Source organism: Petaurus breviceps, unplaced genomic scaffold (assembly GCF_028583685.1).
Source record: "Petaurus breviceps papuanus isolate PSGF00001 unplaced genomic scaffold, PetGlider_PUasm1.0 98, whole genome shotgun sequence".
In the NCBI taxonomy this organism is placed as follows: Eukaryota; Metazoa; Chordata; class Mammalia; order Diprotodontia; family Petauridae; genus Petaurus; species Petaurus breviceps.
Genome location: NW_027187460.1, coordinates 17,398,926 through 17,426,490, shown reverse-complemented (window position 1 = coordinate 17,426,490; position 27,565 = coordinate 17,398,926). Strand labels below are relative to the sequence as shown.

General features: G+C 38.8%; 2 protein-coding genes across 4 annotated transcripts in view; one reads left to right on the top strand and one right to left on the bottom strand.

The window, feature by feature from the left end:
• TG (thyroglobulin) overlaps window positions 1-27,565 on the top strand; it is a 382,541-nt gene that overhangs the window by 259,115 nt on the left and 95,861 nt on the right. The gene's annotated exons all lie outside the window — the stretch shown is intronic.
• SLA (Src like adaptor) overlaps window positions 1-27,565 on the bottom strand; it is a 103,941-nt gene that overhangs the window by 28,879 nt on the left and 47,497 nt on the right. For all 3 annotated transcript variants that reach the window (XM_069081278.1, XM_069081276.1, XM_069081275.1), the window contains one exon: window positions 17,036-17,145. In XM_069081278.1, the coding sequence (XP_068937379.1) occupies window positions 17,036-17,096 (61 nt within the window). In that variant the 5' untranslated portion in view covers window positions 17,097-17,145. The remainder of the gene's footprint in view (window positions 1-17,035; window positions 17,146-27,565) is intronic.

The following is a 27,565-nucleotide window of genomic DNA, read 5'->3' as shown; positions in this document are numbered from 1 at the left end:
TTTCTGTCATATTCAACTTTTGTGATCCCATTTGGGGTTTTCTTGGCAAACACATTGGAGTGCTTTGCCATTTCCTTCTCCAGTTCATTTTGCAGATGAAGAAATGAGGCAAACAGGCTTAAGCAACTTGCTAGGGTCACACAGCTAGCATGTATCTGAGGCCAAATTTGAACTCAGGTCCTCCTGACTCCAGGTCTGGTACTCTATCCACTGCACCATTTGTATAAAGTCTCACACAGGTTCAAAAAATCAACCTCAATACTCTAAGATGGGGAAAGTATTGCTAGATAGGAGGTCCTGGAAATATATATATATATATATATATATATATATATATATATATATACACACACACACATATATATATACATACATACATATATGTGTGGATATATGCATATGTGTGTATATATATGTATATGTATATAGCTGGGTATGATTGGTCACACCTGGGCCCCTGATGCTAGGGAGACTGAGCCTGGGACATTGCTTGGGTTGGGAGTTCTGAGTTGCCATAGGGCTGAAGCCAAATGGGTGTCTGAACTAAATCTGGTACCAATTTGGTGACTTGCTGGAAGCAGAAGGCAAACAGGCTGCCAAGGAGAGGCAAATTTGTCCAGATAAGAAAAATGGAGCAGGTTAAAGTTTCCACATATTCTATGTGTGATCAGTATTGGGATTGGATCTGTGAGTGGCCACCATCCTTCTAGCCTGGGCAAGATAGGGAGACCCAGTCTCAGAAGAGCACAGGAGAGAAGATAGAAGGGAAAAATAGGGAAATTTGCTTGACTGCAAGTTCAATGAGTCAGTAAGGTCATATGGCTGCCAAAAGGCTAATGCGATTCCAGGCTACGTTAAACAAAGCATAGAATTTAGCATTAGGTAGTGATGGAAGGCAACCAGGATGGTAAAAGAACTAGAAGTCATGACACATGGGAATTAGCTGACAGAAAAGTTGGAGAAAAGAACACTTGATAGAAGGATGGAATAGCTATCTTCAAATACACTAAACGTCATTATATAAGAAAGAAATTCATTTGTTCTTCTTTGATCCCAGAGGACAGAACTAAAAGCTGGAGGTAAAAGTTGCAAAGAGACAAATTTTCGGCTTGATATCTAGAGTACCTTTCTAACAACTGAAGGCGTGCCTAAGTGGCGTGGGCTGCCTCCGTTACTGCCTGGAAGTCTTTGAACAACAGCTGCATAGTGACTTATTGGATATGTTATACCCAGTTCTTCTTAGATGACTTTTAGAGTCCTTTGCAATGCTCAGATGCTCTAAAATTCTATAGAACATTGTATGTCCTAAGGTCCTTTCCATTTCTAATAGTCTGTAGTCAGGGTTTTCATATTCTGTCTTCTTGGGCTCCTTAGATCTAAAGCTTCTGGAGCCATAAGGACCAATCTAGTCTAGTCCCTTTATTTTACAGATGAGGAATCTGGGGCTCAGGGAGGTTTCATGAACTCTCTCTCAAGATCCCACAGATGATAAACAGCAGATTAACTAACTCCAGGGCCATGATACTACGATTTTATTCAATTCAACCCAATTTAATTCAAGAAACATTTATAATTTATAGTCATATTGAATTAAATGAAATATTTAATATACTGAAAAGGGCATTGCCTTTGCAGTGAGAGGCCCTGAGTTTGAATCCTAGCTCTGTTAATTATTTCTCCAAATCACTTTCCCTCTGGGCTTCAGTTTCCTGGTCTGTAAAATAAAAGGATTAGAAATAGATGAAGGAAGGAAAGGGAGGGGGAAAGCATTTATTATGTGTCAGGCACTGTACTAAGCACTTTATAGATATTATGTCAATTGATTCTCACAACAACCCTGAAAGGTCGGTGCATTTGTTATCCCCAGGGTTACACAGCTAGGAAGGTTCAATTAGAACCCAGGTCTTACTGACTCTAAGCACAACTCTATCCCTTGAGTCACCTAGATGCTTCTGGATGAGCTCTAAGATGCCTTGCAACTCTCCCTATGACCCAGAGTCACCCTCTACAGTGTTCCCTAAAGCAGTTCCTGACTTCTGGAATCTGCACAGCCCTTAGTGACATAAACGTTAAAAGACTGTGGTGAGTTTATAACACCCCTTCCCAAACCTATTACCTAATAACAAATCCCATCTGCCTCCAAGTGAAAATGAAAAATAGCATTTCTTTCCTGCTGAGAACTTCAGCTCAGAAATGGGACCAGTGAAGCAGATCTGGGCCAAGGCATGAGGAAGACAACCAAAAGAGGAACAAAACCAGGGCAGCCATAAATGTCACACAGGAAAGCTTAATGACCCACAATTGTGTGTCTTCTAACTCCATCTTAAATACACAGCAGTAGTGGCTTTTCACATATGCCAAAACCAGCACTAATCATGATTGGTTGAGCAAGTCTAAGCAAGTCTAGGAAGTGACATAAAGTGTGGCCAATGCAGCTGGCTATCAGTGATGATAACTAATGATTTCCTCTTTTGATTTTTGCCCCTCCCTAATACTTCCCCAAGTCCAAAACTTCCTGTTGAGTTATTGGTGCATGAAGATGTTACTGCCAGCCCCTATCTTTAACACTATTTTTAGACACATTAAGATTATATTCATGATACATCGAAAGATGGGTAGATTTGCAATAATGAGTCATACCGAAGCATCCCATGAGAGGACTGCTGAACTGGTAATTGAATATATTCTAGCATTAGAAAGGCTAACGGGACATTGTGTGATGGAAAACACAGATAGGGCACCTAGCGGGTTAAGAGTCATCCTTTCCTTTTGCTTGTCATGAGTCCAGGCTAGCTATGATGAATTTTTGGATGGTAGGTAAGGAGAAAGCTGACATTAAGCAATGTTGTGATGATGCCTAAGTTTGAGTATTTCCTTAGAATATCTCTATATTGGCCAAAGAAAACTGAGGATTTCTCTCTCCTCAAATAATCAAGTATATATTTACCTGTTTATATTTTGTATTTACCTAGAAGAATGCAAAAATTTTGAAGGCAGGAGTGATTTTGTAGATCCCAACCCCTCTGTGCTTTAATAGATTGCCTTTGTGAGTTTTTGTGGCTAGAAAAAAAAATTATGTACCAGTGGCAAATCATCTGATTAGGAACTAACTGTATTGAAATGAGCTAGACTTGACCTTGAGCAAGTTGCTTAACCCCGATTGCTTAAAAAAAAAAAATTACATTACCATCTAAATGAATGTATAGATTCACTGTCATATCAAATATCCCCCTTATGAAACTCTACAAAAGAACAGCAAATTTACTTAAAAAAAAAAAAGAAATGAGCTAGACTTGGCCTGTATTCCAAGGGTTTTTTTCTTCATTTGATGGTGGGAACTGTCAGAACCATGCACTGCTGGTGTAGACTTCAAAAGCCTATGATCACCTCCTCACCTCAATGAGGCATCATTGGATAAAGAGTTAGTATCATGGGAGTCAGAGAAGGAAGAGATCTTAGACATCACCTCATTCAGCCCCCATCGTTTTATAGGGGAAGGAGATTGTTAAGACCCAGAGAAGTTGTGAGTTTTCAAAGGACACGGGTAGCATATAGCAGAGCCAGGATCAGATCTATGACACCAGATCCAATGTTCTGCCTTAATTATCCCCAGAAGTTAAGACTGCAGGAAGAATTGTCAGAAACATTCAGTTCCTAGCTTGGGAGCTATGTTGTTCCTACAAACCGAAGACAGCTGGAACAGAACATTCTTATCTGACATTTTATATATGGCTTTTCTGCTGATTATCCTCCAAAAGAGCCTTTTTTTAACCCATTAACTCTCACACTGGGGAAATAACCACCAGAACTAGCAGAAAAACCTCACAGAACCAATCAGTAGATCAGCAAGCATTTCTTGACCTCACAAGGGACCTTTGAGAGCATTTCACTTAATAGCCTCCTTTTGCAGAAGAGAACATTGAGGCCCAAGTTCTGTAGCATGACTGTGGGCCAATAACCTCCCCTCTCTGAGTATCTGATTCTTTAGGGGTTAGATAAGGAGGTTGGATTCTATTGTTTCTAAGATTTCTTTTAGCTCCGAGCAGTAATTCACATTTCAAAAGCCCTAGAAGGATTACAGAGTACTTTTCCCACAATCACACAATGAAAGAAGTAGTTGAAATAATCATCTTTTCACAGATGAGAAAGCTGAGGCCCAGAAATATTAAATGTCTTAGCAAGGGTCACAGGCACTAGCAAGTGTGGGAGTCAGCATCTGAACCCAGATCTCTTGACTACTGATTCACCGTATTTTCTCTATTTTAAGAATTTAAAAATAGGAACCCTAAGACTAAGAAATCTTAGCATAAGAAACAAGAAGGAAACTAGGTAGCACAAGAGTGCCTAGCCTGGAGTCAGGAAGACTCATCTTCCTGAGTTCAAATCTGACCTCAGATACTTCCTAGCTGTGTGACTCTGGGGGAGTCACTTAACCCTGTTGGCCTCGGTTCCTCATCTGTAAAATGAGCTAGAGAAGGAAATGGCAAATCACGCCAGCATTTTCGTCAAGAAAACCACAAAGAACCAGACATGACTGAAATAACTGAACAATAACAAGAATAAGATATCTTACCATAAGAAACAAGAAACCATAATTATGACTTAAATGAAAATCAACTGGCATCAAATAAAATATCAGGCATTGACTTAGTTGAAACTAGACAAATGAGTAAGCATTGGCCATATTAGACAGCAAGGGTAAGAACAGATCTCTTCATGAAAGCCTTCAGAGCCCAGGCATTTGCATTTTGCAGATATGGAAGTTACTCCTCAAGAGACTGTAAACTTCTTGAGGGAGGGAAGGAACTTTTACAGTGTCTTTATTCAAGGATGCCTGAGACAAAAGAGGGAATAAATATCATGAAATCTGAGGAGACTTTAATGGTGAAAGGTACAAAGTAGCTACTGGATATGATCTTTCTGCCTACTCCAGTTAACTGAGGAACAAATGAGGTTTGGGTGGAAGGCTGGAAGGTGGGGAAACTTTTTAACTGGGGTCCCTTCCCCTACTGCTTTAAGGGTGACATGATAATGGAAAGAAAGAAACCACACTGGGGGCTATTTGCATCTTCAAAAAACAAACCCAAAGGCAAATTGCCACTGGTGTTTTCCTGAGATGTGTTCATGCATGCCAGCTCCTTCATCCCCTTTTAAGGAGAGGCCTTTCTGTTACTTGGCAAAGTCACAACTTCCAAAAGTGAGGAGTATATGTATAGAAAGACCACCTTAGCAATGCAGTGGAAACATCCTAAGACTTGTGTTTGAATTCTAGCTTTGATACTTACTGTTTGTTACCTTAGCTCAAGTCACTTCCCTTCTAGGTCACAGTTTCCCCATCTATAAAATGGGGGGGGGGGTGGGCCTTGATGGTATCTAAGACCCTTCCTGGTTTCAGTATGCTAAGGTCTCCTAAATTCTATCATTTTCCAAAAATCCCATGAGTTTATGACTTGGATTTGAGTCCTTGTTCTGCTATTAACTAACTGTGTGGTCTTGAGTAATTCGCCTTAGTTCTAGGAGCCTCGATCTCATCTGCAATATTTGCACTACCGCTCTCATGGAGTTTTGGAGAGTGCAATTAAATGTGATTTTTATCCATTATGGTTTATATAAATGTGAGTTTTTTCTATGATACTCATCATCATCATTAGAGTAAATGAACCTGGCCTGATAGCTACACTCTGCTGATGAAAAAGTTGCGTGTCTATTTCTGAGTATGGTAGGAAATAATTTTTCCATTGGGTACATTGAGTGTGGGAGAAATAAGGGCAGCATTTGCAGTTATTTAACCAACAAATTACTATAAAGCACTTGTTTTGTGCCAGGTATGATGTTACACTGAGGATACAAAGAAAAAGAAAAGAAAAAGCTCCTGCCCTCAAGGAGCTTGCATTCTAGTGGGAAAGACAACATATTAAATTGGTACCTACAAGGTAAATAGAGAGTAGGTGAAAGGGAGCCTTAGAGGAGAAGGCACCAACTGATGAGAAAACAAAGTAAGTAAAATTCATTTTCTGCTTATGCCTGTAGAAGAAGCTAAGAGTCATTTTGTGAGTGCTCTTTTGATGACATAAGTGAGACTCTGATCTCACTAAAGAGTCTCCCCAGAAACAGACACAAGTTGATCACACAAAAGGATCTGGCACTCCATCCCACATGGAAGGCTTCTCTGCACTTTGGTATAGCTGATAAATGTCCAGTGCCTGTGTTTTTGTCTGAACATTTTTCTGAATGAATGTGTGTATGCCTTTTTGTATACAAAGCAAAAGCAATCGGTATCAAATGTTGTATCAGATGTTGACTCCATTGAAACTAAATGAGGTCTCAAAACAGAACCTGGCTGATTCCAGCAAAGGATGGGAGAAGTGAGAGAGAGAACATTATATCTTTCCTCTCTCTTCCTCTGATGCAGAGAAGATGACTGTTTGGGATAGACCAAGTTCAAGTTCATGGTGGAATTCATCACTGCCTTCTGGCTGGGATAAATTTAGCTTATTGGTTGGGGAAGCCTTCTTTGCTAACACAGCCAAGAACTCCTGGTAGATAAGATCTGGATCTGGTAACATTTAAAAGCAACAGGGGCCAACCAAACTCATGATGAATATATTCAAAGGCAGGTAAGGGAAAGAACCAAATGGACTGGGAGTCTAGACACTGGTGTCTTTAGTGTCAAAAGGATCACTTAGTGAAGTAACCTTTGGAAAATCAAGTCCCCTTTCTTCTTCATCTTGGCTTCCTTATCTCTAAAATGAGGGGTTTAAAGGATCAAATGTTCTCTGATGTCCTTTCTAGCCCTGTGAATCATCCTGCTCTTCTCAGTTTTGTGAAAGTTCCAGAATGGACAAGATTACATGGAGTTGGGGTGGAGGGTGAGCAGATTACAATTTACTGGAAAAAACACTTGAGGGAAGAGAAGGAACAGATCTACATTACTGATTCATTCCACCAATATTTTTTGAGTAGTTGTTATTTTCAATGCCCCATATTATGTGTTGTAGGGAAATAGAAAGGTAAAGCTCCTCAGGGAGCTTATAGTCTAGGAGGAGAAGATATGTGTGTGTGTATGTATAACTTTAACACAAAGTAGAAATATTACCCATGAGGGGAAAATACTCTCTGTTGCTGCTGCCACATTGCATAAATCATTAAATTAATAAATCATTCAACTACTCTAGACACTAACTTCCCTAGTTATCAAATAAAGATAATGTTACTTTTAGAGGATTCTGGGAAGATAGTGGGGTAGTTCAGAAAACTTTGGACTCTCCAGGTTTTCTCCACAAAAAAAGACACCACCTCAGAGCAGCAGCCATCTTAAGACAATTTGAGAAGACCCCAGGAAAGATTGGACCTCCAAGGGTAGAGGATTGGCTTGAGGGAAGTACAAACACCTCCAGGCCAACTCTACAACAAACTGCAAACCCTGGTGGCAGCTAAATTGAGAGGCAGCCTCAGCCAAAGAAACTTTCATCTTGCAGACAGTGTGGGGGTCTGATGGCTGAGTAAGAAAAGATTGTGGTGGACGCCCAGCACAGCTGTGTTGACCAGATGCATCCCAGTACAAAGCTGGTGAGTCCAGTAGCAAGGGTCAAGGACCCTGTTGGCTGTGGACACTTGCAGGAGAGTGAAGTCCCTAGTTTCAGTTCCAGGGCAAAGAGGACAGTTGTAGTTTGTAGCTGCCAGAGGTACCACACAGGCAGCAATATCGTTTGGAGGACAGTATGGCTGGGGGCCCTAGCCATGGCTTAGGAGTAGAAAGTAGAGCCCAAAGTTGGGCCCAATGACAGACCTCAGGAAATAACAATAAAAAGAGCCTGAGGCATGGGACATCATTTCCCATACATCAGCACTACAACTTGATTACAGGAATAGCTGTCAAGAACAAAATAAAACGAAAATAAATAAATAAAAATGAGTAAGCAAAAGAGAGAGAACCCAACAATAGATAGTTACTATGAGGATAGAGAAGATCTGAGTTCATATTAAGAGGAAGATAATAGAGCTAAAAAAAAGAGTCACTCCTTTTTCAATGAGAAACATCCAATAAAAGTCAAATGAGAGTGAGGAAAAATTAGAAAAAAATAAGAGCAATCCAAGAAAATTATGAAAAGAAAGTCAACCAATTGAAAATAGAGAATCAAAGACTTAAGGAAGAAAATAATTCCCTAAAAACTAGAATTGGGCAAGGGGAAGCTAATGATGATCTAAGACACCAAGAAATCATAAAACAAAATCAAAAGAATTTTTAAAAAAGAATAGAAAGTGAAACATCTCATCAGTAAAACAACTTATCTGGAGAACAGATCAAGGACAAATAATATAGGAATAATTGTTCTACCTGAAAATTACAATAAACAAAAGAATCTTGATACAATATTATAATAAATCATCAAGGAACATTGCCCCGAAGTTCTAGAACAAGAAAGCAAATTACCATCTGAAAGAGAACCCAGGAGGAAAACTTACAGGAATATCATAACCAAGTTTCAAAGCTCTCAGGTTAAGAAAAAAATACTGGAAGCAACAAGGAAAAAAAAAAACAATTTAAATATCACAGAACTACAATAAATATTACACAAGACCTAGCAGCTACTACATTGAAGACTCATAGGTCTTGGAATATTGTTTTCCATAGAGCAAAAGACCTGGGATTACGACCAAGGGTAATTTACTCAGCAAAGTTAAGTATAATCCCAAATGGAAAAAAAAAAATGGATATTTAACAAACTCAAAGACTTCTAGGTTTTTGTGACAAAAACCTTAGAACTTAAGGGAAAATTTGACATAAAATCCTGGAGAAATATAAAGTAAACATTAAAGACCCATTATAAGGGACTCAATAAGGTCAAATTATTTACTTCAGATATGTAAAAATAATAACAGCACTCTTATGATTGTCATCATTATTTAGGTAGTGGGCCAAGCTGAGTATGATGGAGTGATTCTAAAAATAATAAAACTGTGTAGGGAGAGATAAAAAGAAGTAATTATCTCATATAAATGAGGCATAAAAGAAAAAAAAAACTGATACAGAAGAAGCTAGTAGGGGGGAGAGTGTGCAGTACTAAACCTAACTCTCATGGGAGAGGGTTTAAGAGGGAACAACATCTATATCTAGAAGGGTATGAAAGTCTTCTAAATTCAGAAAGAGATAAGAAGGAAAAGGGAACAGGGTAGAGGGGAGAGAATAAGGGAGGGACTCTTAGAGGAGTAAATGGGTTAAGGAATAGGAGGGCAAGGTAGCACGTAGGAGTAAAGCCGAGTGAGGAGGGCTAGGGTAAATAGGGTGAGAAGGTTGGTGAGGAAAAATAGGAAAGAGGAAAATACACAAGTGATTGTAGCTTAGAATGTAAATGAGATGACTTTATCCATAAGACTGAAACAGACAACAGATTAAAAATTTGAATTAAAAAATGTTGCTTTCAGAAAACATTATAAAAATGATAAACACACATAAAATAAAGGGCAGGAGTAGGATTTAGTATGTAAAAAAGCAGGGATAATCCTCATGATCTCAAAGTTAAAACTAAAATAGATTTAATCAAAAGTGAGCAATAGAGAAACTATACTATGTGTCAGCAATATTATTCAGTATTATTTTAAACCACTTAAATTACCTAGACAGCAAAAACTACCAGAGTACATACCTGCTACCACAGACACAGGAACTGTATGAGCATAAACAGAAAACACTCTTATACAAATAAATCCAGATCTAAGTAATTGAAATAATATTTATTGTACACGAGTAGGTAAAGTCAATATGATTTTTTTTTTTGCTTTTTGGAGGGGGAGGAAAGGCAGTTGGGGTTAAGTGACTTGCTCAAGGTAACATAGCTAGTAAGTGTATCAAGTGTCTGAGGTTGAATTTGAACTCAGGTCCCCCTGACTCCAAGGCCATTGCTCTATTCATTGCACCACCTAGCCACCCCCCAATATGATTTTTTAAATGACAATTTTATCTAGCTAATCTATTTACTCAAGGTCATCCCAATTAAATTGCTAAAAAATTATTTTACTGAATTAGAAAAAATAATAAATTTCCTTTGGAAGAACAAAAGGTCAGGAACTTCAAAGAAACCAGGGGAAAAAAAGGTGTAAAGGAAGTAGATGCAGCCATATCAAACCTTAAACTATATTATAAAGTGAAAGCATTGTTGAAGTATAAAAAGGATAATTTCAATTATTTTAATTAAAATTTCTTGTATAAATAAAACCTATGTAGCCCAGAATAAAAGGAATACAGAAAATTGGGAAAAATCTTTCATAGATAAACTCTCAGATAGAATGTGATTGGTTTGGAATATTGTTGTGGTTTGGAAATGAAGAGCTGGTTGATTTAGGAAAATGTGGAAAGACTTGGATTTATGAAGTAAGATGCTATTTACCTTCAGAGAAATAGATGATAGGAGAAAATAAGCACAAGTATGGTTATACATACATATACACACATATGTGTATATATACATATGTTTAGATATCCATGTATACTTGTATATATATACATATAGACACACATATATGTCTATATGTGTATGTATGAGTGTATATGTGTATGTGTGTATGTATAGATATCTATGAATATGTGTATATATACATATATGCATATATATATATATACACTCATTTAATTGTAGCCTTCTTTAGGTGGGTAGTTGGAGAGGAAAAAGTAAAGTAAAAAATACACAGCAGAGAACAAAAGAAAACCAACAAGGAAGCCAAGAAAAGCTGGGCAGCTCTGAACACAATGTGTAGTATTTATTATTCTTGAAATGGAAATTTATTGTTTTGTATTGAATCCTCTTTTATGGTCTGCAGTGTACATGGCAGTTTATTTTCTTCCTCACTTTGTAAAAGTTTAAAAATTAAAGAAATTACAAAAAAAATAATAGTACTTTTCTCCTTCACTACCAAAAGTAAGAGGGACTTACATTTGCTTTAAACAATTAAAAATTTGGAGAGCATTTTTCATTTTTACTTTTGCATCTGCCATCTGCTTACTGATGGTGTGTATATGATTCTTGCTTTAGTTTGTTAGTATATAGACAATGCATAATTTATCTTAGCATCTGAAAACAGAAATTCTTCCATTCTGAATGAGTTTGTTATGATCTAGGCAGTGCGGTGTAATGGATAGACCACTGGACTTAAGTCAGGAAGATCTGGGTTTAAATCTACCTTCAGACATTTACTAGCTATGTGACCCTAAGCAAGGCTCTCTGAGACTCAATTTCCTCATCTGTGCAAAGCAAATAATAATAGGCCCTGCCTTATATGTCTGATATGAGGATCAAATTATAAAAAAACCTATAAAAGTGATTTACAAACCTTTAGAATTCTATGTAAATGTCGATTTTTAATATTGTCCTTGCCCCCTTACATCTCTACCCCAACCATTCAGTGGAATATAAGGTAGGGACTGCTTTTCATTTTGTTTCTGTATTGATTGTGCCTTTCTAAAGTAGGTCCTTAATAAAAATCTGTTGGATTGAACTCCAAACATTAGCTTATTATCCTATAATAACACTTTAAAATGTGTGAGGTATTTTTATCACAATTCTGTGGAGGTGGTGCAAATACTGACTTTTTTATTCAGAAAAATAATGAGCAAATTGAAATTCATATAGACCAAGCGACCAAAGACATACAGCTAATACCTATCAGGACCAAGAGTCATAGGCTCAGAAATCTAGATCTGGAAAGGTCTTTAGAGAACATTTAATCTGACTTCATTTTTACAGGGGAGGAAGCCAAGGCTCAGGGATGTTAGGTGAAATATCCAAGCACATAGTTAGTTTGTAAAAGGCAAAACTGAGACTGGAACTCAGAGGCCACACCCACAAATCTAGAGTTCTTTCCATTATAGCTGGCTACCCAAGGGATAGTCAAGTGACCTCAATGACCTTATGTAGAAGATGTTTCTCAAATCATTACCCCTACGCCCCAAATCCAAAGACAAAGGAAAGGGAAAGGGACTTCATCCATGAAACAGTCATCATATAGCTTTAATGGCCTTCTCTACTTTGTCATTGTCTAGTAGAAAAAAAATGTGAACCACAGCCTATGTCTGTGAAGTCAGAGGACCTGGGTTCAAATCCTGCCCCTGACCTTGAACAAGTCACTTAATTTTTCCAGGCCTCAGTTTCCTTATCTATAAGATGAAGAGGTCAGAGTAGAAGGTCTCTGAGGTCCCTCCCAACACAAAATCTATGTTTTTTAAAAAAATCTGTGATACATGATTCCTAAAGTCAAGTTCAGAACCCTTTCTTCCAAATCATGTTGCCCCATGTTACAATCACAAAAGAAGGTCTAGAATCATTATTAAAATTAATGGCATCCCATAGAGAGGGTATAATAATCATACTGAACATTTATAAAGTATTTATTACATGCTAGGCACTGTGCTAAATGCTTTACAATTATTACCTCATTTGATCTTCCCAACAACAATGGGAAGTAGAAGCTATTATTATCCCCATTTTACAGATGAGGAAACTAAGACAAATAGAGGTTAAGTGACTTACCCAAGGTCACACAGCTAAGGGTCTGAGATCATATTTGAACACAGGAAGATGAGTCTTCCTGACTCTAAGCCTAGCACTCTATCCACTGCACCACGTAGCTGCCTCTCTTTGGAGATCTTCAAAAGAGTGGATCACCCCTTTCTGGGTATATTATCGTAAGGGTTCCTTTTGGGTATGAGTTTGACTAGAGCAGCAATAGATATTTAGATTAGTAGATATTTAACAACCAACTTTCCAGGGTGGAGGGAGGGAAATGTATGCTGGACACACTTTTAAGTTAATTTGGATTATTAACATTTTATCCATTTCTCTCTTAAGTCTAGACAATCAACAAAACAAAAAAAATCAAGTCTTGATTTATAGTTAGCTGATTTCCAAGGTGTACATGCTCACACTGAACATTTGACAATCAGCTCTCAAGAACCCCTTTGAGCTTAATACAACACAGCCCTGGAGTAGAGGGTCACTGATGTCCGTTCCAACTCTCAAATTCTGTGATTCTGTGAAAATCTCATTTTATATTATATTGTAATGCCTCTTTGACCTCCACACTCTATTTCCCCACTTTTTTTATCTGCTTAATCCACCCCCTTAAAGAATGAAATCTTGCCACCACTGAGGAAGCTTGCAGGGCTGGATGCCAATTGTCAATGAGTTTCTGCTAACAAGCAAGAGTAGCCTTATTGTTGTAAGCACGTAACTCTCAAAGGAGACAACTTTCCTTTTCTGGTGTGTTTGTTACAAAATCCACATAACGAATTTCTGGCATATTTCTTATAAAACATATTTGTGTACCAAATCAACATTACAATATGGTGGGGTTTTTTCCTAGTAGCATTGGGAATCAATCCTTTTTTATGTGCTACCCACCTGTTCTCTCTCCTCACTGATACTACCTCATTGTGTGATGTTGGCCAAATAACTTCCTCTCTCTGGGTCTCAGTTTCCTCATTGGAAAATTGAGAGATTTAGATTAGAGAATCTCTAAAGTTTCTTGAGTCACTCACTAGAAAAATGAAACTCAACCATTTGTCAGCAGTAGATACATTCAATTTCATTGTCAAACCATCACATGCCACAGGATGAAAGAACTAGGGCTGTTTGGCCTAGGGGTGAGAAGACATGGGGGTGACATGATGCCTGATTTCAAGCATCTAAAGGAATGTCACACAACAGAAGGAATACATTAGTTGTGTTTGGCCCCAAAGGCCAGAACTAGCAGCAACATGGGTGGAAATGCAGGGACATTGTACATTTGACCTTGATTCAGGAAATTCTTTTTAATCATCAGAGCTGCCCCACAACAACTATGGCAAATGTCATTTATACAGCACTTTAAAGTTTGCAGAATGCTTTATATGTGCAACAGCATTTAGCCTCAACAACAACCCTACAAGGCAAGGGGGGAGAATAATAATTGAGGAAACAAATTCCATAAGGACAAGTGAATTCCCCACGGCCATGCAGCTATGAAGTGTCAGCAGTGGGATTTGAAATGAGGATACGTTCATTCCAAGTCCAACAGTCTTTGTACTACATTAAATAATGGACTACCTTGGGAGGTAGCAAGTTCCTTATAATTGGGAGTCTCCAAGAAGAGGATGGTTGACTACTAGTCAAGGACAAATGAATGATTCATTGTAGAAGAAATTCTAGCCCAGGTAGGGGAAGGAATAGATGTCTGAGGTCCCTTCAAACTTGGAGGAGCTGTGATTTCATGATTCGCATTCTGGCAAATTTCAAAAAGGAAGGAATGGGAATAATCTGGACATATTTCCTGATTTTTAGATATACCCTGGTTTTCATTGAGGTCCCTGTCTAACTCCATTTAGGCTTTGGATTTAATTTCTTTCTGTCTCTGGACTTCTTTGTGGCTTTTAATGATTGAAACACTATCACTATTTTTATTGCCTCGTGGAATCTCAGAGTTGGGATAGACCTCAGAAGTCATTTAACTTAACCCATACCTGAAAAGGAATGCCTTCTACAGCCTCTCTATTAGACAACTCATTCCACAGACAATTTTGATCCATCCACTTCATGGACAAATCAAAATTTCTTAATGTATGGGTGACTGAGGGTGCATAATTTTCCTTACTTTAGAATCAGAACTGCCTAATATTTGTAGTGAAAACAATGCAAGACCAGTTGGATTCATAGAAATTACTCTGCCTTCACCTTCTAGTAATATACAATAAGATGTGTGACTGCTTTGGGTGTCCATATCCCTTCCACCCCCAGTACAACTTAAGTTACTGAAGATAACTGAGTAGTCATGCTACGAGTCATTTGGCACAGGAGGGTATGGGAAGTCAGCAGCTAACAGAATGAGTGAAAACCAGGGCCATTCTGGTTAGTTGCATGCAGCGCTGTCCTTAACTTGGCATTTTACCTAATCTGATACTGTTCATCTGTAGCTTGTTTCAGACTTAGATTAGATGTCAGAAGATCTGGTTTAGATTTTGTGGCTGAGAGCTCTGCCACAAACTGACAGAGTGAGCTTGGGCAAGTCATTTGACTCTCAGGTTTTTCATATCTTTGTCTATAAAAACAAGAGGATTGGACTAGATAATTTCTGAGATCTCTTATCTCTTCTGGCTTTAACATTTTGTGATTCTGAAACTCATCTTCCTTTAAGCTGCAGCAATCTAGGAGAACTCATCCACTTTAAAGTGCCTGAGGATGACAAGTTCTAAAGCATGTTAAAATAAACAGGCTTTCTTTGGGAATGGTGGCAGGGGAAGGATCACTTTAACCTTTTTTAGTTCTACCAGTGGCTTGAGTGCCAGTTTAATTCCTTGACATTTATAGATTCATAGGACATTGGAGCTGTAAGGGATCTTAGAATTTCAAATGTGAGAATATAGAACACACAATGTTCACCGTAGAATGAACCTTAGAAGGTGTAATATTGGAATTAAATAGTTAGAGCTGGGAGAGACTTAGAAAACAGAATACTAGAATATATAGAACATGAAATGTCAGACTTGGAACAAACCTTAGAAGGTTTGATGTTTGAACAGAGACTGCCAGAATGAAAACGATCCTTATAACATAGAAGGTTATAACAAAAACCTATAGTATTAGAGCTGGGTGTCATCTTAAAGCTTAACTATTCCAATCCCTACATTTTCAAGAAGAGGAATCTGAGCCCCAGAGAGATGAATTGACCTGCCAAAAGTAATGGAGCTATTTCTTGGAAGACACGGACTTAGAACCCAGATGTCTTCATTCAAATTTACTGTACTTTTTACTTGTACGAGGTATTCTCAAGGCAACCATCCTATTTCCCTCCAGAATTCCAAAGCATATGAACCTAAACAAATGTTATACTGGGCATAAACAAGAATTCACCAATCTCAATCCTGTCTCTGACAGTTTCATGGAGGGATTTTGACAGGAGAGCTTGGAAGTTGTTGCCTCTCTTGATAAGCTCCTTGGGGGAAGGGATTATTTCATTTTCATCTCTGTACCCCCAGTGCCTAGCATATTGAGGCATTAAAGACTTGTTTGTTGATTGACTGATGCCAACACACAAAAAATTTCCACCCTCCCTCCATCCAGCACCAATTTAATTCTTTCTAAATCAATCACCCATATACTGCTCCTCTATATGGGATCCTGAGTTAATCCATGGGCTGTAGAAAGTCATTTACCTGAGAACCTAACACAGATACCAAAGCACCATCATTTGCTCCTTCTCCCCTTGTACCTTGCCATCAGCAGCCTTGGCACAGCTGTGTTGGTTGCTCTTTCCTGTGACCACAAAGCCCTGAGGGACATAGAGTTAATTTACCATTTTAATCCCTTTTTATTACTTTATTACTGGGCAGAAAATTCATAGGAGTATAGATTTAGAATTGTAAGAAACCTGAGAGGTCTCCTACTGTAACTTCTCTCATTTTATAAAGAGAAAACTGAGGCCCATATAGATTAACTGACTCTTCTAAGATCTTACAAGTAGAAGTGTAAGACCTGAAATCTTTGACTCCAAAATCAGTGGTCATTGTACTATCTCATGGCTGTCAGGAGGAATCCCAATAATCACGAAGACACCTCAAAGTAAAATGGAACAAAGAATGTTAGAGCTGGAAGACCCTTCTAATATCATCTTTTTAAATTTTTTTTAATTTTTATTTATTTATTTTTTTAAAGCAATTGAGGTTAAGTAACTTGCTCAAGGTTACACGGCCAGTTATTTCAGGGTGTGGTGGTAAGTATCTGAGCCTGGATTCGATCCCAGGTCATCCCGACTCTGGGGCCGGTGCTCTTACTCACTGAGCCACCTGGCCACCCCCCTCTGATGTCATCTTACAAGTAAGGATATTAAAGCTAAAAGAGGGCACAGTTGACAGCAGTGCTGGAACTAGAACACAGATCTCTTAACTTAAGATCTAGCCCCATGATGTTTGCACAGACTTATGCATGGTTCCCAGCTCCTCAACTTGTATGAAACAAGCTGCTAGAAAGATCATGCTCTGAGCCAATAGCCCCAAAGAAAATGGATTTACCTGTTGGGCCAGGCAGAGGTCTTTCGGGTGGCGCAGTCGAAGTCTTCATGCTGTTGCCCATCTCTCCTGCTCGATTGTTCACTCTTGGGTTAGAAGAAGCAACTTCAAAACTAAGACAGAAGAAACACACACTCAAAGTGGGGCTGGCACCAAGCTCTTGGGATTGAGAATGACCCAATTTAGAATGCATAGTGCATCATTTTTTAAAAAGCAGCTTGCTTCATGAAAGCTGATGTTTTTATGTGAAGATGAGATTTGTGTGTTCTGGTTAAACTTAAGCAGCTCAAGTTGTTTTATCAGGGGAACAACAGAGGGGGAAAAAACCACAGAGAGGGAAGTCGCTAACAAATGCTGTTTGTAGCAAAAGTTTCCATTACTCCTGTGCCTCAAGCTGAACGCAGTAAAAACCTGAGGACAGCTTGAGGAGGGAGGGGTGGAGTTTGAGAGACACCAGCAATTCGTATCACCTATGAAATAAATCTTTGTTGACTTTGTTACTTAAAGGATCTATGATTCTGTCAGTGTGACCCATCTACTAACACAGACCACAGACACTCCATTACTTAAGAGAGTGTTCTTAAGAATTGCTGTGGACAAAAAAGATCATACTGCCATCAGAATTATCCTGTCATCAACCTGGTGACAAAACCCTAAACCAGACTGTTACTGGGACGGAACATGAAGTTCTCCAGATCGGGGGAGGTATCAGACTTCACACTCTACAGGTAGAGCCTTCAAGAAGCTGGGGTCCCTTCCATGGCATGATAAGGCATCACAAGCAAATTTTAGTGGAAGTGATTGGTACCCTCTCCATCACTTTCAAATGATAGACTCAAAGCAATTTTTGCCAGTAATATAATCTTTTGCAGGTGCCAAAAGACTATAATAACTCAGGCATGTTACTGACTTTGTGTGGTTTGATCAAAGCAAAAGGTTCTCCATCACCTACAAAGTGAAATTTCAATGCCTGAGGCTGACATTCAAGGCACTCTATGAACAGGTCCCAATTTACCTGTCTGATCTTAGCTTAGACAAGCCTCCTTCTCATATTCTACATTCCAGCCCACCTGGACTACTCTCTGTCCCCCATCACAATCCTGGCCTCTCTTGCTCCTTTCCCTGTAATAGGAATAGACTCCTCGTCTATCCCCCATCTCCATATATTGAAGCCCCTCCCTTCATTAAATGCCCAGCTCAGGGGCTACCTCTTCCTCCAGCTCCCCTCTGCCTACCCAAGTGAAATTGATCTCTCTCACCTTCTCATAACAATCTCTCTCTCTTTCCTTTCTTCCAATCACACTCTTGGCTTGCATCCTACCTATCTGTATTCAATCTATGAATCAGCTGGTGAACAATCCTTTATCGGATTGTATTTTGAGGATACAGATACAAAGAATGAAACAATTCCTACTCTCGAGGACCTTATGTTCTAAGGCTGCAGTGATCACCTTCATATCCTTTTCCTACACCTTCCCCTCTTTGCTACATGCACAATCACCACCACTAGATTGGAATGTAAACCCCCTGAGGATAGAGACTTGAGTCAGTCTTCAAATTTGTATCCCCCTGACACTAAACAATGACTTGCATATAAGAGGTATAGGATAAATGGTCATTGAATTGAAATGGAGTTTAAGAATCTTATTTAATGGAGTTGACATACCCTGGAGAGACAATCCATTTCATGAATACATTCCACTATCCATGTGCAGTGGCATAAATTTAAATTTCCCCAACCACTCAGTTCAATTCTAAATTTATCAGATATCTCTTATGTGCAGTGTCTTCTGTTCTCCCAAAGAAAAAATGTCTTAAAAGGGTCCCTTTAACATCAATTAATGAATGAGCAAAGTGAAAAGCATATAGGAAAGCTCTTTTTAGCATGCAGAGGAAGCCTTTCAGGAGCTGAGGGGGAGAAAAGGAATCACCATAGCCAAGCTTTGCTCTCTTGAGACCTGGATCCAGCCTTGGGACAGGCCTCCTCCAGCTTTCTCATATCAACTTCCCATATCCTTCCTATGGGAGGAAATAATAGAATTCACAAGTGGGAAGAGGAATCTGGATGGTGCATTTCATAGAGCTGAACTGGGAGACAGTAAGGGGCAAGGTGAAGAAGCAATTATATAATGTCTACTATGGGCCAAGCACTGTGCTAAGTGATTTTTTATATAAATAGTATCTCCTTTGATCCTCACAATGACCCTGTTGGAGTATATATTGTTTTGCAGTGGAGAGAACTGAAAGAAACGGAGGCAAAGGTTAAATGACTTATCCAGGGTCACATAGCTACTGAGACCAAATGGGAACTCAGGTACCCCTGACTCTGGGTCCAACATTCTCTTTAGTTCCCTCACTGAGCTGCCTCCAGTAAGACCTGAGTTTGAAATCTACCTCAGACACTAACCATGTGACCCTGAGCAAGTCATGCAACCTCTAAGTCTCAGTCTCCTCATCTGCAAAATGGGGACAGCAGTGGCACTTGCTTCATAGGATCAAATGGGATTACATGTAAAGCTATTTGCAAACTTTAAGGCATTAGAGTTGTATAAATGCTAGCTATTTTCATTATAAAGTCCCTTATTTTATAGATTGGAAACTGAGGCCCCAGTCAATCAACAAGTATTTATTAAGTGTTTGCCACGTTCCAGGCACTGTGCTAAGCACTGGGGATCCAAAGTCCAAAGGGAAACAGCGCCTGCCCTCAAGGAGCTTCCATTCCATCAGAAGAAGGAATGTGTATTTATGCAAATATACACATAATATATGCAAAATGAACATAAGGTAGTTTGAGAAGGACAACTTCCCCATGATCACAGAACTTGCTATTAATGAGATTGTTGTTTGCTGTTGTTGTTCAGTCGTTTCAGGTCTGACCCCATTTGGGTTTTCTTGGAAAAGATACTGAAATGGTTTGCCATTTCCTTCTCCAGCTCATTTGACAGATAAGGAAACTGAGGCAAATGGAGTTAAGTGACTTGTACAAGGTCACACAACTAATAAGCGTCCAAGGCCTGATTTGAGCCAGGAAGATGAGTCTTCCTGACTTCAGGCCTGATCCAGTTCTGCCACCTAGCTGACAGATTACTTAATGTAATTCGTTCATTCATTCGTTGTGTCTATTAACCTCACAACAACCCTGGCAGGCAGGTAAGGCAAAGATTGCCGCCCTCTGGGGTTGGATGATGAAAATGAGGATCCTCAGAAATGTTGCCTACTTTCACCCTGCTACCTGGCACAGTCAGTATGTGAATCTCTGTCTTGTGAGTAAGACATACATATCAACATAGTAAAAGGAGAGGGAGGAAAGAGGAAATGCCAGCTGGGCCATTGACCCTGGAAACCTGAGAGCAGCACTGCAGTGAGGAACAGGGAAAAGAAAGGATTTTCAAACCTCCCCACCACCACACCCAAAGGAGATCATTTCTCCTTCTGACTTCTGCTTCTTGGCCTGTTCTCTGCCCCCTTTAGCCCTTTCAGACATTTAGTCAGGTTGACACAAATTACTCAAAAATTTCCTTACGGAGATTCTGTCTTTAGTCCTCTAGAACATACCAACTTGGTTCAGAAAAAAAAAGAGGAGGGGCAGCTAGGTGGCACCGTGAATAGAGAACCAGCTTTGGAGTCAGGAGAACCTGAGTTCAAATCCAGCCTCAGATACTTGGCACTTAACTAGCTATGTGGCCTTGGGCAAGTCACTTAATCCCAAATGCCTTGCCTTCCCCCCTCCAAAGAAAAAAAAAAAGGAAAGAATTTCATTCTTTCTTGGGGTGTTCACTCAGTTGGCAAATAATATCTATCAAGAATTATTATATGCATAGCACTGTGGTAGGTTCTTAGGGGCTTTAGAGTAAAGACTTAGCATGATTCCTGCCCTCAGGGAGCATATAGTTCAATTGCTATAGAATTTATGTCCAATAACATCAACAAACATTTCTCTAGTACCTGTTATGTGTGAAGTACTATGTGTAGATATATAATATCTATGTAAATACCATTTATTATTACTGCATTATATAGGAATGACAAGAGGAATCATGATATAGTAAAGAGAGGACTAACCTTGGATTCAAGAAGGCCTGGGTTTAAATGCTAGCCCTGACCCATTAAGTGCTGTAGAACTTTAGGCTAATAAAATCTTAGAGCCTTTGCCCCACCCCCACTCCAAGCAACTTTCTAAGGCTTTAAGTCAGGGAGAGTTGTTAGTCTTCATAAGTAGGAGGATTTTCCATGCTGGAAGTTCCTCACATTGATCCAGTCACGGATTCAGATCCCCTCCCTTCCCCTGCCTTATAACAATCACCGTCAGCAACAATCACAAAATAGTGAAAAGAAACAAAATGGATTTTTTTCTGATCTGTGGGATGTGACTCTAACCGATTGGCAGTATGGTAGGAAGGATGGATTTTCAGTGAAAAGACCTGACCTCAAACCCTGCTTGGGTTATTTATGAGTTAGATAATATTAGACTAGTTACTTCACAACTCTAGGCTTCAGTTTCATATCTGTAAAAAGAGGTGTTATACTAAATGACTTCTCAAGCCTCTTCCAACATTCACATGCTAGAATTCTCAAACTCAGGTTTTCCAGCTTCATATGGAAGTGGTTTCATGACCTGTCTTCTCATAGCCTCCAATATTCATTCATTCCCATCTTCTCCGACCCTTCATGACCCCATTTGGGCTTTTCTTTGCAAAGGTCCTGGAGTGGTTTGCCATTTCTTTCTCCAGCTCATTTTACAGATGAAGAAACTGAGGCAAATAGGGTTAAGTGACTTGTCCAGAGTCACACAGCTAGTAAGTGTTTAAAATTGAATTTTATCTCAGGAAGATACTTCAGGCCCATTGCTTTATCCCCTGTACCATCTAGTTGCCCATCATGACCTCCAAGGGACCTCTTAAAAACACACAATTAGAAGACACAGAAAGGATCATTCTTTCCCTGTTTAATCTGATTAGAACACATACTCCTTCAGGATAAGATCAAGCCTATGCCTTGATACTTTGAAGACTGAATAACATCTCTTAAGGAACTCCCAATATTAATTAGCATATTATTTTGAATATATATAATGTGTACATTTTGTCTCTTTGGATAGAATGAAAGTTTCTTGAGGATAGCAACTGTTAAATTATGGCCTTTGATCCCCACCACCTGACACACTAACGCTTAGTAAATGCTTGCTGATTGATTGACTATGCAACATGCTGCCTTTGGAACTTTGCCTACTAAATGGAGAGCTCACACGGAGAATTTTGAAGAGAATGCAGCCTCAGTTTTTCACTTATCTGGCATGATTGTGGCTGTGGTTGGGGCAGATTATGGGAGAGAAGTCAAGAGGCTGCTAGAACTGATGGAAATCTAAATGGACATAGGTAGGTGGAGTAGTGGATGGGGTTCTGAACTTGGAATCAGAAAGACCCAAATTCAAATACTGCCTTATATTTTAACTGTGTAATCTTGGGCAAATTACTTAGCCTTGGCCAATTTTTGTTTCCTCATCTGTAAAATGGGAGCAAATAGCAATAGGGTTGTTATGAGGATCAAATGACGCATCTGTCAAGCTCTATATAAACACTAACTATTGTAAAATAGGAAAATGTCTTCCTACTGACATCATTCATTTAAGAAACATTTATTTTACTTGGCATTATTGGAAGCACAGACACAGTCCATTCCTTCAAGTAGTTTATACTTTAGTAGAAGAAATGGACAGAAAATAACTGTAATAAAAGTTAGAATATATTCACAGGAGAGAACATTCCAGCTTGTGGGGGAGGAGGGAGGGAAGGAAGGGGGTTAGTAAAAACTTTATAAAAGGAGTTAGTTGAACTAAACCATAAAAATAGGGTGTCCTTTCTCTCTACCCCCTCAATTCCACTGCTTTTTTCTGCTCTTACTAGTTTCCTCTGGTTTAACTTTCATGAGAAAGTTTCATCCAAGATGTTAGAGCCTTGTTCATCCCTTTTCTCAGATATCTTAATGTTGGAGGCCACAGAAGAGGAAAAAAAAAAATTTCTGGTATATACATCACTCCAAATTGACAGAGCTGTATCCCTGCCCTGTAGTATATTATCTCCACATGATATAAAAGTTATAGGGGAGGAAATCAGTTTTAAAAGTGATGAAACCTGGGTTCCCAGAATCGTAAACTTTTTTTTCCCTTTAAATCAAAGAGATATTAGATTCCTAAATGATATAGCAGCAGTTTTGGGATGAACATGTCAGAGGATGTAAGTGGGGATATCCAAGGGAAAAGTCTAGTTAAGGCCTGCTTCGCCCTGGCTGTAAGCTTAGAAGAAAGAAGGGGAGGAGAAAGACAGTTCTGTGATATTTCAATGAAACACCTTTTGTTGACTACACTGAAAATTATATCCTTCCCTTTTCCCTCTCCTACCGTTCAGCTCCAGTTCTGTCTTTTTAGTGACCACCACATTGTTATAGTCATATTTTCTGAATTAGTTCTTTCCTTTTCTCCTTTGGCTCTGAACCAACCAAGGACACTGACCTTAAGAGGTAAGTATTGAATTCATCAAAGGGTAGGAAGATGGATCCCATCCTACAACCCCTGGGATAACCATTTGTGGGGCTTGTCTCTAATTGTACCATATCTACCCTTATCCTCCCACACTCCCCAACTTTATCCCCTCTCTCTTCTTTTTAAGCTCCCAGAGTTCCCTCTTGAGGGCATTTATGAACTTAAAACAAACCAGGCATCCATAGCTAAAGCTGCATGGATTCCATTGGGACTATTTCCCCAGATCATCTCGCAGGATAAGCAAGCATGCATAGGTTGGGATGTGTGTCATGATGTCAGTATGTTATCTTTCCTAAAACAAATGGCCCTGCTCAAAATTCCACTATTACTGCTGAGGGTACCACCATCCTGACAGCCAGCCAGGCTCACCACCTTAGAATCATCTTCGGCTTCTCCCTCTCCTTCACCCCATTTACCCAACCAGTTGCCAAATCTTGTCATTGCTCCCCATTGCTCACATAGCCACCACCCAAGTTCAGGTCCTGATCATCATCTCTAGCCTGGGCTATCCCAGTAGCTTCCTGATTGATTCCTCTGTTACAATTCTCACCCTTCTCCAATCCATGTTCTACACAACTATGAAACTGATCTTCCTAAAGCACAAATCTGACCAAGTCACTCTTAACTATTAACTCTAAGATCAAATATTATTTAATCTTTATTTCATCCTTTTTATTTTCTATTTTGGGTGAGTTTTACAATCTATACCATTATTAGGAAAGCAATATATGTATATAATGAATAAATAATTGAATATAAATACATATTATGGATATGCATATGTATACATATATTTATGTACAATGTCTGTGACCAAAGATATTTTCCTTATAGGAATATGTGATCAAAAGTGTTTGGAGATACCTGATGTAAAAGATGGAATTGACATAATCTGTGTTACCTAGATTTATATCCTAATAAATCTAGTTAAAAATAAAGCAGCATCTATGACTAGAAGCATCATGGAATAACAACAAATCATATCTAAGATTCATATATTGCTTACTATGTGCTTTACAATTATTATCTCATTTGATCCTCAAAACAACCCTGGGAGGTGGGTGCTATTATTATTGCCCTATTTTATAAAGAGGAAACTGAGACAAACAGTTTAAATAGCACAGTTAGTAAATATAGTTAGTTTTGAACTCAGGTCTTCCTGCCTCCAGGTACAACACTCTAGCCATTAGGCCACCTAGGTGTTGAAATGGATTTTTAGCTCAATATTGAGATATTTCTAAAAATGTGATGCTATATACTATCTTGAAAAATAGTGAGTTTCCCATCACTGGAAGTATTCAAGCAGAGAGACTTTAAGACCATCCCTGTTAGGGATATTGCCCAAGAATTGATGTGGCTGAGCATGAAGAGCCCTTCCCTGATCAACGCTTCCTTTACTGTTAATTCCATAAGGGGACACTCAAGAATTCTTCTGCCGTAGAATGGAATTAGATGGGGGTAAGATGGATGCATAAAGAAGGGTAATATCCCATTACCTCCCAATTTTTTTTTTTGTATAGCACACCAACCTTTATCTTTTTGAGATGAACTAAAATATAGTAGAAAGAAGACTGGAATTGGAGGTAAATGATCCAGATTTCATTCCTGTCTCAGATACTTAAGTAACTCGGTGACCTTGGCTGGGTCACTCAGATTATTCATCTATAAAATGGAGAGGTTTGGAATAGATGATTTCTAAAATTTCTAAACTCTTTCAGCCTTACTGATGTTCTCATATTCTATTTTCTAAGGTTCCATCCAGCTTAGGATATAAATTTCCAATTAGAGCATTCTGTGTACTAACAGTCTGTATCCTAAGGCCCTTCTGCCTCTAAGATTCTATGTGCTATGTTCTAACATTCTGTGTTTAGCAGTCCATTTTGTAAGATTTTTTCCTAGCTCCAATCATCAGTGTTTTTTTTAGTCCCTTCTTAGTTCTACCAAATCATCATATTATTCTGAACTTAATTTTTCTCTTCTCTTTATTCCAATTCCTCTCCCATTAAGTCCTTCAGTAGGATACTTGAGAGCCTACTTTCTCATATCTCTGAGAGTGAAGTGTAGTGGAAACTGCTCTTAACTGGACAATAGGAAATGTGTGTTCTATTCATAGGTCTAAGTGACCGTGGTCACCCTCCACTCTACCCCTGCTCTCAGTATCAGTTCCCTTTTCTGTATTATGAAGACGAAAAGATGACCTTAAAGTCCTTCCCAACTCAGACATTCTAATATGCACAAGCACACACACACACACACACACACACACACACACACACACACCTTTACCATCCTAAAATCAATATCTAAAACCCTTTAATAATATTCATAAAAACCTTTAGCATTCTAAAATACAGACATGAGTCTGTAGAGTTTGCCAGTTTAACTTGCCCTCGCTGGAGGGTTTCCTTATCAATAAAATGAGATATTTCAGTAGATGGCTTCTGGGGTCCTGTCCTGCTCTACCTGGTGAGTCCATAAATTTTTAAAATGTGGATGTTTTGACTCCAAATTCAATATATTTATTATTCATTGTATAACAATGCCTTTAGTAAACTTAACGATTTATTTACTCAGATCTCATGGTATTACAATTTACTTTCTCCTGATGTATGTGGTTTCTGGAAAACTCAAGGAGTGGCTACATCACAGGTTTTATAGTCTAACTGGCTTTGTTTAAACCTTCTTGTTGCAGTTTGTAACTTGAATCAGACTCAGTCTAAGAGAATCTCAGAGGTCAACCTGTTACACAAACAGTAACCATGCTATTGTGTATCCCACTAGGGCTTTCTGGGTTTGGGCTTGAAGATCTCTAGTGAAAGGGGACCCACTACTCCCTAAGGGCAGCCCATTCCACTTCTGGGTAGCTCTAGTAGTTAGGAAGTTTATATCAAGCCTAACATTGTCACTCAATAATTTCCACCCATTGGTCTTAGTTTTTTCCTTTGAGGCCAGCCATTACAAGTCCAATCCTGAATAGTCCTACAGTTATGTGGAGATGTCTCTGATGTGCCCCCACCCCAAGTCTGAAATTTTCTCTTCTCCAAGCTAGATATCCCCAGTTTATTGAACTAAAACACAGATAGGATGGACTGCATCCCCTCCACCATCCTGGTTATCCTTTTCTGGACATTCCCCAGCTTGTCAGTCTTTGCTAAAATGTGCTCAGAACTACATTAAGTATTCCAGGTGTGGTTTGACAAGAGCACAGCACAGAGGAACCATCAATCCCCCATCCCCACCCCCAGTCCTAGACACACTGTCTTCTTTTGCTTGAGCCTAGCTTTTGGCTTCCTTATCACTCTGCTGTCTCATATTGAGTTTGCCATCCACCAATACCCTCAAATCCCTGTTGTCTAGCCCTCTCCCTCCCTAATCTTATAGCTGTGAAACTGATTTTTTGAACCCAACTGTAGGATTAAGCATTTATCCCCATTAAATTCAACCTTTAGATTAGATTTGACTTAATATTCCTGTCTGAGATTTTTTTGAATCTTGACTTTGTCATTCAACACGTTTAGTCACTTACAAATTTACGATCTATGCCATCTATGCCTGTATCCAAATCCTTGATCAAAATGTTATATGGCACAGGTCTCTGAACACTCTACTGGAGGCGTTTCAACTTAATAGGGAATCTTCAATGACTAGTCTCCAGGCCTGACTACTCAACCAATTCAGTACCCTTCTAACTGAATTATTTTCTATGTTTAATATTTGTTTACGTGTTTATTATTGTTTATATTTATGCTTGTTTTATGTTTGTTATATGTTTACATTGTTGTTTATATTTCTCACATGTTTAATTATGGTCATGTTTAATAACACCAAAGAGATAGAATGGTCTTCAACATTTTTTTTTCTTTATGCTACTTATTTGTAACAGTTTTCTTCTTGTTCAGAATACATCTAATTCCTTTCAAAAAAAATCTTCTCACGAGAAGATTTTACTGAATTGCAACAGATATTGCTAAAAGTTTCTTTTTTTTAACTTCCCC